The sequence below is a fragment of the Wolffia australiana genome, chromosome 20 (assembly GCF_029677425.1).
Source record: "Wolffia australiana isolate 7733 chromosome 20, ASM2967742v1".
NCBI lineage: Eukaryota > Viridiplantae > Streptophyta > Magnoliopsida > Alismatales > Araceae > Wolffia > Wolffia australiana.
In genome coordinates this window covers 5,590,553-5,605,000 of record NC_135854.1, presented here as the reverse complement: position 1 = coordinate 5,605,000, position 14,448 = coordinate 5,590,553, and the positions used below count along the sequence as shown (strand labels likewise).

Sequence of the window (14,448 nt, the reverse complement as noted above, 5' to 3'; positions counted from 1 at the left end):
TCTTTCTCTCTCTCTAGCTCTTTCATTCTTTCTTTCTTTCTTTCTCTCTCTCTCTCTATCTCTGGCTCTTTCTCTCTCTCTCTCTATCTCTGGCTCTTTCTCTCTCTCTCTCTCTGTATCTCTTTTTTTCTCTCTCACTCTCTGTCCCTGTCTCTACTTCTCTCTCTCTCTCTCTTCCACTTTCCTTCTGTCTCTCTTTCTTTCCACCTCTTTCTCTATCTTTTATGTTTTTTCTTGGCCTCATGTTAACTGGAGTTTTCCTTGTAGTTTTTTGGCATCTGTATTTATACATTTGATTCTGGTTTAGGGGAGGTCCCTTACAGAGAAGGACAATCCATCGGTGTTATCGCTGATGGAATCGACAAGAATGGAAAGCCACACAAGCTGAGGCTTTACTCCATTGCCAGCAGTGCTCTCGGCGACTTCGGTGACTCAAAAACCGTGAGTTTGATTGATCTCTTTCCTTCAGCAATTTATTTTTTACTCCATAGAAAATAATTAACTGACTCTCCTTTTTTATTTTTCTTATTTCCCCTCTCAAGGTTTCGCTCTGCGTGAAGAGGCTTGTCTACACCAATGATGCAGGGGAGGTTGTCAAGGGAGTCTGCTCAAATTTCCTTTGTATGGATCCTTTCCCTCTGCAGAAATTTTCTTCTAATTTTTCATACTTTGTTGAAAAACCCCATTTTCCTTGAAACTCACTTAAAATTCATTAGTTAGCATTGATTAAAAAACAAAGTATAATCTGTTTTCTAGGTGACTTGAAACCTGGAGCAGAGGTCAAGATCACTGGCCCAGTAGGGAAGGAAATGCTCATGCCTGTTGACCCCAATGCCACCATCATCATGGTAAATCCCAATTTCAAAAAAAAATAACTATCTGACGAAGATCAATCAATCTCACATATACTTCCCTGCAGCTTGCCACCGGGACAGGTATCGCTCCATTCCGTTCGTTCCTCTGGAAGATGTTCTTCGAGAAACACGATGACTACAAGGTGAACTTTCTTCTGAAATTTCCTTGTGTCTGCTGCTCGTAGATGGACAACTTTGTAAACAAACATTTAGATGTTCTTCTTGTCATCATTAGAATATTTATGCTGAATTATGCTTTCTTCTGATGTAGTTCAATGGCTTGGCATGGCTGTTCCTCGGAGTGCCCACGAGCAGCTCTCTTCTGTACAAAGAGGTAGGAAAATCATTTTAATCGACGTTGTTTGTTCCCTACTTTTGCATTTCTTGGCTGATAGGATCCTGATACCATTCCGTAACGGAGATTCATTGAAGTGATCACAAATCAAGAGTCGAAAGAGAAGAAAAAGACAGGAACCTAGAATATTAGTGAATGAAAAAGACAGGAAGAGAATTCTCTCCTTTCCCCAGACACTCTGCTATTGGACTGTATAAAGACACCATAGACCTAATGACCTAGATGCCCTTATTGGGCCAGCCCAGTTATATGCCGGCCCACTGGGGCTCCTATAATTAGGCTTTGGCACAAGTCAATTGTAGCGTCAACGCCATGGATCCTCGTTGAAGATGACATTTAAGAATTTAGATGGTGGATGTGAACAGTATCGTTGATGGGACCGCCATTGATGGTTTGCTTCGAGGGTGATGGGACAGTACAGACAATTAATCATCCATCATCCAAATTCGTTAATATCATCTGCCTTGTCAAGGTTGATGATGCTGTGAGAGAAGTTTTTGTCGTCTGATTGTGGGCAATCCTACCTATCATTGGCAGATAATCATAATAATTTTTCTTGGAACAGGAATTTGAGAAGATGAAGGAGAAGAATCCGGACAACTTCAGACTTGACTTTGCGGTCAGCAGAGAGCAGACAAACAGCAACGGAGAGAAGATGTATATCCAGACCCGGATGGCGGAGTATGCCAACGAGCTCTGGGAGCTATTGAAGAAGGACAACACTTACGTCTACATGTGTGGGCTCAAGGGAATGGAGAAGGGGATTGATGAAATCATGGCCCCCCTTGCTCAGAAAGAAGGTATGAACGTCAAAAGTGCTCACCTCTTTAATTTGATGGAACATAGTCTTGGCTCTGAAATATGGCTAAATGGTATGCATGATTTTATGACATAGTCTTGGCTGAAACATATGGCTTAAAGGTGTGCATGATTTTATGAGATAGTCTCGGCTGAAAAATATGGCTGAAAGGTGTGCATGATTTTATGACATAGTCTTGGCTGGAAAAACGTGTCTGAAAAGTATGCTTTCTTTTTATGGGGATGATGTTTGATGTGGAAGGGTTGGCCTTCAATTTTCTTCCCCACTGACACCATCATCATCATCTGTTTAACATAGGATGATGTATGCCATTCATCTGATTTTCTTGTTTTTTTGCTTTGCCTCTTCTTGAGATTACATAAGGCTAGTATTTTGTTTGTTTCATGGAGTTGACGTTTAATATCTCCTTCAGTGATACCACTAGCTGCTTTGCGTAGAAGTATACCTGCAATGCATTTAACATTTGTTTTCTTTACCATAATGGATTACTTCCATGGTATATAAATATGCTTAGCATATTTTAAAATTTTGGGTTCTTCATTTTGCATCTTTTATTTGGTGATACCATTACCATTGCCTGTTATATATTTCACTCCGTGGGTTTTCTATTTAATTGAATATTAAATTCATTGTCTGAATAAAGTCACTTGATAGTAATATTTGGTGGTTTTTGCTTGGGTATTTCTGCAGGCATTGACTGGGTGGAGTACAAGAGGCAGTTGAAGAAGGCTGAGCAGTGGAACGTGGAAGTGTATTGATGTGCATGTTCTTATCTGTACAATTCGCTCTGAAACAAGCTTTGAGGACGTTTTTCCAAAGTTGTGTTGATATCTGCAGATACAGCTATTCCATGCATCATACCATCTCTCTCTCAGTCTATCTATCTATCTATCCATCTTTCTACCTGTGCTCTAATTATTTATATATCTCTCTCTCTTGTGGCGTTGTTCTTGTATTTCCCAACTGGATAATATCATTGTTGAATTACTCTAGAAGGAAAATATATTTTCTACCTTAAAAGCTGGTGCTTCAGATACTTCCTGGAACCTTGGAAATCTGAATCTCTCAAAGTGTTTCAGAATCTTCCAGTTAAACCCAAATCAAATAATCCTTGTCGATTAGAAAATTTGGAATGTTCCTTCTCAATCATAACATTTCTCTTGATTCATGGCTGGAACATTTCTCTTGATCAATTCTCCCTTGTGGACTAAAATGGTTTCATTATGCATATCCTTAATTTCAGTAAGCAATTAACTTATATGAATAAGCCAAAAAAATAAAACAACAAATTCTATAGCATTAACGAAAACATAAGACATTCAACCTTATTGATTTATCTAATTCCATCTAGATATAATCTATCTATTAATTATTTTTCCAACAGTACACCCGTTGTTCCTTTTATCTTTGAATAAAAAAGGTTGAAAAGTAATCTCAATAGAAGTGGAGTACTGGATGGACTTCTAAATATGAGGTAATACGTTTAATACAAAGTAAAGGAAATGTTAGCATAATAATATAAAATATAGTTATGTATCTACCTCACAAATTCTGACTGTAAGGGCTCCATTTTCACGTATCCATGAGAGTCAACATGAAGTTGGATAGTATCAACTTAACTGTCTAGTGAGGATTTTTAAAACTTTTTAAATTGGTATTTACTAAAAATGTTGAAATATGATAAACGTATGATAAGCCAAATTATCATATGCATAAGTCCATGTTTGGGCTAAATATATTCGTGAAATAATTAAAATGGACCTAAATTTATGCATAATTTATTGATGAAAACAGATTTATGTGATTTTACTTCCTATCTTATAATATACATAAATTTGTGTATTTATTGGTATATTTAGATTACCCCCACTGGGGGTTATTTGAGTGCAAGAACTTAGGTGGTTTAATGAACATTTGTGGATTCAATTTATAGGAGATAAAAATGTGATTATCCTAAAATTTTCAACCGAAAACTCCTGGATAGTTAGATATCACAATTTGAAGCTTTAGAATTTTTAGACATGATAATTTTTCTCTCTCTTCTTCGATCCACGTGTCAGACTGCCAGTGTGTCATGTAATCTAGATGTACTGAAGTCGCTGTGCTGATTTTTTTTATTTAAACCATTTGAAATGCTGATTTGACATGGTTGTCTGCAAAAAGTGAACCTCAAATTCTCCAAACATGGGCTTCATGATCCACATTGACTTCTTTTTAGCCAATAATAAATTTGTATACGCTTTCTTGATCCTCAAAATCAAATTTATTGCGATCAAAATAACTTGAATATGTGGGTTCAACATTATAATCCTCAAGTCTTAAAATATATTATTCTTATTCATCAAAAACATAAATTATATATTCTTATGTTAAAATATATCTCCAAATATAATATAACAAATCTAAAGTTATACATTCCATTTAAAATAATCAAAAATTTAAAAGAAAAAAAAAGTCAAAAATAAAATTATCTTTATAAAAATATATTTAATCATTTTATCCTAGAAAAAATGCACATATAAGTATTTTAATGTAAAGAAAGAAAAAATCATGAAATTAATTTAATAGTTTAAGTAAGAAAGGTATGACCTAAGTGGGGTGGGGTTGGATTTGGTTTTTTGAATGTCATTCAATCTAATATATTAAGTATGTGAAATACAATCTACCTATCTAGGGATTGAGATAAAGGATAAGGCTCAATTTTGTTGAGAGCGTAGGATAGTTTTTAATGCTGTTTGTGGGTATCAAACATAAAGTGATGATGATCCCTGAAGAAGTTTATCTGAACTCCCCCAAGAAAATACTTGAAAATGAGGTGTACAAAGGATGCCTAAAAATAAAATGATGAGGAAGCTATGTTATCCTTGATGCCTAAAGTCTGTTGGCATCCTTTGTAATCCTTTGTAAACGTAATCTAAACAAGACCTAAATGATTCATGAAATCATCTGAGCATAGATTTCATACATCATTTCTTGGCACCTCCTGGAAAACTTGTCAAAATGATCAAGAGTGCAGCCTCAAGATATATCCACGTGGATCCTCAACATGTCGAATCTCCTCCATCTCGATGAGATTTGTTCATGCTCCATAATCGTCATTATGCTATCCCAATCACATAATAAATGGAGAGGATACAAAGGGAGAAATGAGCAAAAAGAGAAGAGACTTGAATAATTCTAGACTAGGTGAGTTTCATTCAAGGCCTTACCCTTTTTGTACTAAATGGGTATGTTTCATTTAACTCCAAACTTTAAGTATATCTTTAGACGTCAAAGTACCATTTGTGTGTGACCCACTAGGCCCACATATCAGTCTAGTTAATAACTTTGGTGACCTAGTAACCTTTACTAGCCTTCAAAATTAATTAACTATATTATTATATTGATTAATATAATGACAGATTGATTTAACCCAATCAACAGGTTGTCTCTAGTGTGAGGAGTGTTTAGATAAACCTCGTGATCCAGAAGATACACACGAGTACATATTGATTCCCTCATGGAACCTGTTTGTCATTGGTTATACGGTAAATATACTCGACACTCCCAAAAGGACTTAGGGTATGGTCAATATCAAACCCTAATTTGTCATCCGAGTTAGTAATTATGCATTTGGAAATCAGCAAATAACACTTTTATGAAATTCTACTATCGTCCAAGGACTCCATCCCATCATCTTACTTGATTTATCTCCTCTCATCTTGACTGCTCAATCATCTTCGTGAACATCTTGCTTCACCCGAACTAAAATTGTTTAGTGTTACATGATTAGGAACTCCTAGGCCACAGTGAAAGTCTGATTATTTGTCAAAAATACATCTTTGGTATCTAAGCTCTAAGGACCACTTCCACAATGTGATGTAAATCAACCTGAAAGATAGTTTTATATAATACCATTTAGGGATTTGTATGGATCAATTCTGTGAAATCTTTCTACTAAAGAGCACCCAATATCTATCATTAGTATCTTCACACTAATTGCTATGAGATCTACCATACTCATCATATTAGTGAGACTAGATAGTGCTACTCTATCCATATAGTTTGATGTGAGAGTTGCATAGTTTGAACCATACAAAGTCACTTTCTTCATAAGCATATTTATTGAAATGATTTTTTTGTAATATAAGGTGAATAGTAAACGACCTTCTTTAGGTTGCATGCACGTATGGGGATGCCTAGCTGCAGTCAAGCTTTCCAATCCAAATGAGAGGTCTCTGGATTTACGGACAGTTAGTGTTTACTTCATTGGCTATCCAAAAAGGTCATGGGGCTATAAGTTCTATTGTCTAACACATAACACTAGAATTGTTTAGTCTGATCGGGCCATATTCTTAGAGGGATGTTGTGTTAGTGGGAATATACTGAGGGACATTGTCTTTGAGGAGTCAGTGGAAGATACCACGGAACCTCATCTCAGTACAGAAAACATTGGCATGAACCATCCTCAATCGACTCACACATGCTTACCAATTATTATTCCAGCAATGGATGATACTCTACAGGTGAGTGAGCTAGTCCAATAACAACTTCAACCACAACCATCATAGGAACTCAAGCACATGAAAATATGCATCAAGGTCAAGAGGTTATCCTAAGAATGTCTACTCAACAAAGAAGGCCAGAAATTCCATCAGATTGTGTGGTGTACTTATCAGGTGAAGATATAGATGAAGGGCAAAAGAACCTCACTACATTTTCACAAGCCATGAGCTCTATAAACTTTGATCATTAGTTTCAAGCGATGATGGAAGAGCTTGAATCAGTGAGTCCCAATCAAGCGTTGGAAATCATGGACATACCATTAAGAAAGAAACCAATTGGTTGTAAGTGGGTCTACAAGACTAAGCTCAATCCTAATGGAACTATTGAATGGTATAATACCAAACTTGTTTCAAAAGGGTTTACACAAAGAGATGCCATTGACTATTTTGAGAAGTTTTCTCCTATCTCATCAAATGATTCATTACAAATTGTAATGCCCTTAGTATCTCGATACAATTTAGAGCTACATCAATGGATGTGAAAACGACTTTCCAAAAAGGTGAATTAAGGGAGGAAGTGTACATGCAGAAACCTCAAGGTTTTGAGGCCAATGGAAAAGAAAATATGGTTTGCAAGTTGAATAGATCTATATATGGGCTAAAGCAAGCTTCCAAACAATGGTACTTCAAATTTCATGAAGTTATCACCACTTTCGGGTTTAAGAAAAACATTGTTGATCAATGTATATACCTTAAGGAATGTGGGAGTAGCTAGATTTTGCTTGTGTTGTATGTTGATGATATATTGCTTGGTTCTTCAAGTTCTAGTTTGTTAAGGTATAAACCAAAGATTTCCTATCTAATCATTTTGATATGAAGGACATGGGGGATGCCCACTTTGTTATTAGAATTTAAATACACTAAGATAGATCCCAAGGCATTCTAGGACTATCACAAAGGTTCTATATATCAAATGTGTTGTGGAGGTTTTTGATGGAATATTGTTCTCCAAGAAAGGCCCCTATTGTCAAGGGTAACAAATTAAGAAAACTAGAAGGTCCTCATTCTGATGAGGAACAATTGGCTATGAATGACAAACCATGTGATGCGGTTGTCGGGTCTCTCAGTTATGCCTAAATGTGTACACGACCCAAGCTTGCTATTGTAATTGGATATCGTGGAAAATACCAAAGTGACCCCGGACTCATGCATTAACAAGTTTCCAAGAAGGTTCTACGTTATTTGCATGGAACAAAAGATTGAATGCTTACATATAAACAATCAGATCAATTCAAAGAAGCTTGCTCATGGTCTTATACTTTCTAGGATGTTTAGACTTTCCCAGATGTTTAGATATAAGATCTTCATGGTCTCATATTGGATTCTCAGACTCAGACTTTCCCGAATGTTTAGATACAAGGAGATCTACTCGAGCAGCTGTCTCATGGTCTAATACCAAGTAGAAGACGACCATGGCATCTACGATGGAAGCTGAGTACGTGGCTTGTTTCAACGCATCTTTACAAGCCATATGGTTGCAGAATTTCATGTCACATATTGGATCTATTTGCTCAATAAAGAAGCCCATACAAATATATTATGACAATGAGGCTTCCGTAAGGTTCTCCAATAACAACAAGAGCTCAAGTGCTTGTAGACACATGGAGGTAAAGTTCTTGCTTGTAAAAGAGAGGATCAGAGATGGATCACTTTCTATTGAGCACCTTGGGACTGGCTTAATGCGAGCTGACCTGCTTACTAAGGCGTTGCCACCTAGTACCTATTGTGGACATGTCTTCAGTATGGGTCTGATCAGTTTCTCTTGACTTGTGCAGTGAGAGTTCTCACTTAAGATAATGATGTATTCATGTGATATTTCATTGTATCTATGATCGATTCTATATGTATCATGATTTGTTTTCTACAAAGTGGTGGAATGAAACTCGAATCACTGTCAAGACAATGAGTTTATCCAGTATCCTCCATATCGATATTTAATGACTTATGTAAGTATTTGGTGCATAGTTGGGACTTATGCCTTGAAGGCATATTACTGCTATGACAGGTATTTACAAGAGATGTTATGATCATATGCGATGTGTACTAATGATCCCTGAATTGTGATTTTAATATTTACAATAGAGGCCCATCAATCAGGTCAAGTGTGAGATTGTTGGATGTTGACCTTGTTGACCTGCTTCGTGTAAGGGCATCATCGTCTTCTCCATGAGAGACAATTACACATTAGGGTCTAGTATGCTAGGGGGGGTTATGGTTCGTCCCTATAAAATGTCATACAGATTAGGGCTACCGACTTCCTATTCCTGAGCTGCTTACCTTGTCTTCTAGGTCCCTGATCCATAGAGGGAGCCTCAGGCTTGCAAGAGCTAGTTTCGAGAAACGATCCAGGGAGCTAAGGTGACATATTCCGCTGTCATGGCACCTATAGGTATACTCCTATACTTGGTACTTGGTTCTTGTATGCACTTGCATCCAATAATATTAAAATAACTAATTTCCCATTTAGATTTTCGTTGTCATTCAAAATCCATAATAACATCAGGTTTGAATTTGGAAATGAGGACGCATGGAAGTGATTGACATCTAGTATAAATAAATAAAAATGTTAAACTAGTATAGGTTTATGCCATAAGAGACGAGGTTGTAGAGCCTTCATATAGCAGCCAAGTTAGTTGTTAAATAAGCTAACGTTATAATTGGATGTTTTAATTTCTTGCGTTATTGAAATTTTCGTATTGAACCGCAGCTTCTATCAGTTGTTGTAGTCGTGAAACAGCTTTAGAGGGGCCCCAGTGGTATGCTTTAGAGGAGACGAGGTCGTGGTCCCGACCTACACAGGAACAAGTTCACTTTTTCTTAGTTTTTTTTTATTCACTTGTTCACTCTTCTGCAATTGGATTCAGCGAGAGACCCATCAGTCTCTGAGCTTTTATGCTGAAAAAAAAGCTGTGTTTTTTGTCCCTTCTCTTAAATGATATAGTTCAAAACTTTTGAGGATACGATTATCAAGTATCTAATCACAGCGGTTATAACAGATCTATCTTCAATCCTCTCCCCAGAATATAGAAGCAGTTTTCTTACACGCCTTCGTGGTAGAGGAAGATCCGGCGACCATTCAGGGGTTGAGTCGGCCTCGAGTTGTTCCGATACTCCTCTCCCAAAATCGAGCTCAGCGCTGCGGCCTGATCTTGACTGATCTCTCTCACCTGCAAAAAAAAAGATCGGTATGCTAAGAAATCTACATGGGTCTGCCCATTTGACGGTTAAAAAAACCAGAGAATCACAACAGTTCCTCTCTGGAAGTCAGGATAAGAAGAGAGAGAGAAAGAGAGAGAGAGAGAGAGAGAGAGAGAGAGAGAGAGAGAGAGAGAGAGAGATATCTAGATTGCTTCAACTAAGTTTTAAGGGTTGATGCAGAAAAAAGAAGAATAAATCTGGAATAGGATTCATCCCATGAACACTCAATCTCTCAGCTTTTATGAACCCTAATTTCAAATAATGTACTTAAAAACCTTTGAAGATACAATCGTAAGGCATCTAATCTACATGGGTCAGAGGATTATACGGTCGGAAAAAAGGAAATCACACCAATTCGTCAATTGAAGATACTCTAGACCCAGATCAAGAGGAGAGACAGAGACAGAGAGAGATAGAGAGAGAGAGACAGAGACAGAGAGAGATAGAGAGAGAGAGACAGAGACAGAGATCGAGACATAGCGAGATAGAGAGACACAGAGAGAGACAGAGACAGAGATAGAGACATAGCGAGATAGAGAGATAGAGAGAGAGACAGAGACGGAGATAGAGACATAGCGAGATAGAGAGACAGAGAGAGAGAGAGAGAGAGAGAGAGAGAGAGAGAGAGAGAGAGAGAGAGACAGAGACAGAGACAGAGAGATAGAGAGAGACAGAGACACAGAGACACAGAGAGATAGAGAGAGACAGAGACACAGAGAGATAGAGAGAGACAGAGAAATAGAGAGAGAGACAAAGAGAGAGACGGAGAGAAATAGAGAGAGAGACAGAGAGAGAGACAGAGACACAGAGAGATAGAGAGAGACAGAAACAGAGAGAGATAGAGAGAACCAAATCTAGATTGTCTAAAGACATTTTTTGGGTGAATGACCAGAAAATAGAGATACGCGAGGAAGTTACCTTGCCGAGGACATTCCAAATAACATTCTCGGTGCATGGTGGAGTTGTGAGGGAGCCCACGTAGCGAAAATACTTGTTTGTGTGGCGTCTCAAAAACTTAGTGTCGACAAGGCCTGTAGGTACGTGGGCCTCTTCATCGCCAGCGCAGACCTCTCTTGATAACTCCTCCACCTTCTCCTTTATCTGCATCGTAGTATAACAAAACATTAATAATCAGCAATCCAATAATATTTAAAAACATATGCTCTCTCATCTTAGGATTATCTTGTGCGATGTTAGTTCCGGGGTTAACTCGCAGTAGCACTTATTCAGAATCGCAAAAACATTTCTTGCGAATATTATAAAAAATCCATTTAATTAGCAAATTCTACCATTTAATCAAGTATTTCATTGAAAAATTCAACAACGGTATCCTTCAGCTCAATATTTGTGCACTTGCTCGTCGTCAGGGTAGAAATGTAAATGCTTCAACTTTTAATGAACCCGATGAAATATCAGGTTATCTCAAAAAACTATAGCGCATTACTTGTTACACCAAAAAGAACCCAAATAGACGCAAATTCTCCGACTTTGTTAACTATTTGATTGAAAGAATGTACAGAGATATGCTTCTGTATAATATATGCACTTTCTCGTGATTAAGTTTGAAAGTAAATGCATTAACTTTTAATGATCCCGTTGAAATTTCAGGTTATGAAAAAAATATAGATCACTATAGGTTATGACGGATATCTATAATTCTTGAGGGCAGCTTCTGACCTGGTAGAGGAAAGGATCTGGGTGGCCGTACTGGTACAAAATAGCAACAACACTGATGTTCCCGTCTTCGCTGGCGTGTACAAGGTGCATTTCCATCGGAAACCTGTTCACCACATCAAAGACAAACGCCACTGCTCACTAATGTTTTCAATTTCGGGAAGAACATGTTCAAGAAATCAATCAAATACCGCACTAAATATAGAGAAGAGGGGTAGCCCTTGCATCATACGTCGAAGATCGGGTTCTGACTAGGGTTGATCGTTAATTTTGAAGGTAACCTTGAAGAAAAGGATCCTCTTGGATTGGATTCATAAGAATGAATCAATTAATTACAGCAAATAAGAACATACCTGAATGTCGAAGAAGGTTGACTGTGAGGGGTGGTCTTTTGAGTCAACAAATAAGAACTTGCCTAATCTCTTAAGATCAAGTTCAACCTTGCATGTAACCCAAGGACTCCTCCCTATTTAAGGCAACTGGTGAAACTTAATCCTGTTTAGTCCATCTTAAGTTATTCCATCATTTCAATATGGATAGAATTAGCCTTTGGACATTAACTCTATCCCATATTAACTTGTTTAATCACTTTATTCGGTTTTCATACGATACCTTTCGATCAACCATATTTTAAATTATTGTCCATCAAGGAAATGAAAACAAAACACAAACCTTTGTCCATCGATGGTGTGCTCCGATGGAGAATGCCAGTGCATCTGCTTCAGCGTGTAGTTCTTCCCATCTATGACCATCTTGCCCACTTCCTCCCCGCACTTAAGCTGTCACCCTCATCACCGTCATGAACACCGTAAAGAATGAAAAACTGAGTATAGCGATGGTTACGAACCATAACGTTGAAGCCATTGTCAACAAGCGTCGCGTTGGCCGGGTTGTAGTCTCTATCAAGAGGTTTCAAGCTCGGGTCAACGACGGTGGCGCTGCGAACGATGTCGATCGGCGATTGATGGGTGCCGTTTGAGCAGAGTGAGTAGTCTGGGCTCAGCTCGCCCCACTTAGAAGGGCATATCGACCCACTATACCCAAACCTTACAAATTCTTCAGGAAAACGAGGAATCCAAAAACATAATTCAGTTATCCTACGAACGAAAAATAAATCATAACGAGTTGATATGGAAAGCAACTATGAGAACATATATCCCTCGCGCAAATAATAAATCACAACGAGTCGATATTGAAACAAGTAGGAGAACATATATCAGTTGATAATCCTACGCGCCAAAAACAAATCATAACGAGTTGATGTGGAAGAAAAGAAGGAGAGCATGTATCGGTAACCATTTGCACAAAATAAAACTACGTAAAAGAACACAACATTGAGAGAGAAGAGAATAAGTGGATCGTTCATAGAGAGAACAGATTACGAGATCATATTTCAGTAACCCGTCTCCCAACAAGATGATGACAGTACATTTGGAATACGAGGAAAAAAACTACTTCAAATAAGATGATGACTGTACTTCTTGAAAGAAGGAAAAGAAAACATTACGCCCAACAGGATGAGGGAAAGTTGCGAAGAGAGAGAGAGAGAGAGAGAGAGAGAGAGAGAGAGAGAGAGAGAGAGAGATTGAAGAGAAGAGAAGTTGTGGAGGATTTATTCATACGATGAGCTCCGGCACATGAAAGCAGAAGAGGGATGACTCCAAGAACTCTGAAGATGGCTTGAATCGCCATTGAGGATTGTTCTAGCTTCTTCTCTTTCCTTCTCTTTATTGACCTTGTATCATCTGTTGAAACGCATAACTGCTAAGAAAACTTAAATAGAGAGCGGGGATTCCGTGGCCTGATCGTTTAGCAGTTTGTTTCCGTGCGTACTATTTTTGGAGAATCAAAACGCCTTGTCCCGTCTTCCCTCTTTCTTCACCTTCCTTTTATTGAGTGGCGCAACTTTGACCCAGCAGACTATTAATGGAGGTAAGCGACAGGCCTAGAAGAATTGGTCGTCTTTTGTCTTTTCTTTCTTTCTATCTATTGTTGTATTGTTTCCTGCCTTCCCAACATTCGATTTACTTCGGCTGTGGCTATTAATCTTTTTGATGGAGACGCAGACGGAGGTTGTATTAGGTTCCTATCTATGTAAGGAGATAGTGGCGTAGAGGGAGAGAGGCCGCTATCTTTTTTTACTATGAATTAGAGAGAGCAGAGAGTTGAGGAATAGTAGGATTAAGATTATAATGTGGCAATTCATTAGATCTAGCACATTTATGAAATTATGCTGACTCTCTCTCTCTCTCTCTCTCTCTCTCTCTTCTGTATGTCTGTATGTCTGCATGTCTGTCTGTCTGTCTGTCTGTCTGTCAGTCTCTCTCTCACACTCCCCCCATCTCTCTCCCCTCTCTACCTCTCTCTCTTTCTCTCTCCCTCTCCCCCGTTATTTGTAGATCTCTATAATCAACTTCCGCTTTGTCAACCTCGATCTGTTTCTATCCGTCTCTCCCCTCTTTCCCGTTATTTGTCTATCTCTATCTTCAACCTTCGCTTCATCAACCTCTATCTGTTTCTATCTCTCTCCCCCCCTCTCTACCGTTGTTTGTCTATCTCTATATAAATCCCTTTCGTTTCGTCAATCTCTATCTCTATTTCTCTCTCATTGTAGAATCATTTCGTCAATCTATCTTTCGCTTTACAAATCATTCCTCTATTTCCCTCTCACTATTGATCTATCTTTCTTCATATATCTATCTACCTTTTCTTTTCGCCCCCCCTTCTCTATCTCTTCTCCCCTTCCTGATCTTGTGGAAAGATAGACAGGCTTCCTTCCTGGCAGTGAACTGCAGACTGTAAATCTTTAATCAGGGAAAACCCTTTAAAAAGAGATAAAGTAGCGGAGAGACGAGAGGAAGGACAGAACCACATTTTTCTGAATACTTTCCTTTGTAGTCTGCAAGCGCAAAACACCAATTAATCAGCGTGACGGAACTTCCGCATTGAATTTGACGAAGGAAAAGGCAGAACCCGCTTAAAAGTTATCCCTTTACAAAAGCC

At 38.2% G+C, this 14,448-nt stretch overlaps 2 protein-coding genes across 2 annotated transcripts in view; one reads left to right on the top strand and one right to left on the bottom strand.

The window, feature by feature from the left end:
* LOC144716294 (ferredoxin--NADP reductase, leaf-type isozyme, chloroplastic-like) overlaps window positions 1–3,049 on the top strand; it is a 5,182-nt gene extending 2,133 nt beyond the window's left edge. Inside the window, exons 4-10 of the mRNA XM_078591411.1 lie at window positions 308–441; window positions 543–621; window positions 757–848; window positions 920–997; window positions 1,126–1,188; window positions 1,775–2,009; window positions 2,720–3,049. Of these exons, the coding sequence (XP_078447537.1) occupies window positions 308–441; window positions 543–621; window positions 757–848; window positions 920–997; window positions 1,126–1,188; window positions 1,775–2,009; window positions 2,720–2,787 (749 nt within the window). The 3' untranslated portion in view covers window positions 2,788–3,049. The remainder of the gene's footprint in view (window positions 1–307; window positions 442–542; window positions 622–756; window positions 849–919; window positions 998–1,125; window positions 1,189–1,774; window positions 2,010–2,719) is intronic.
* A 6,422-nt stretch (window positions 3,050–9,471) lies between these two features.
* On the bottom strand, window positions 9,472–13,292 carry LOC144716300 (alpha carbonic anhydrase 1, chloroplastic-like). Its single transcript, XM_078591417.1, has 6 exons — window positions 13,068–13,292; window positions 12,293–12,501; window positions 12,118–12,224; window positions 11,449–11,551; window positions 10,690–10,872; window positions 9,472–9,740 (listed from the first exon to the last, which is right to left on the bottom strand). Exons 1-6 carry the CDS (start codon window positions 13,135–13,137, stop codon window positions 9,612–9,614), a joined length of 801 nt encoding a protein of 266 aa, XP_078447543.1. The 5' UTR covers window positions 13,138–13,292; the 3' UTR covers window positions 9,472–9,611.
* Between the last annotated feature and the right edge of the window lie 1,156 nt (window positions 13,293–14,448).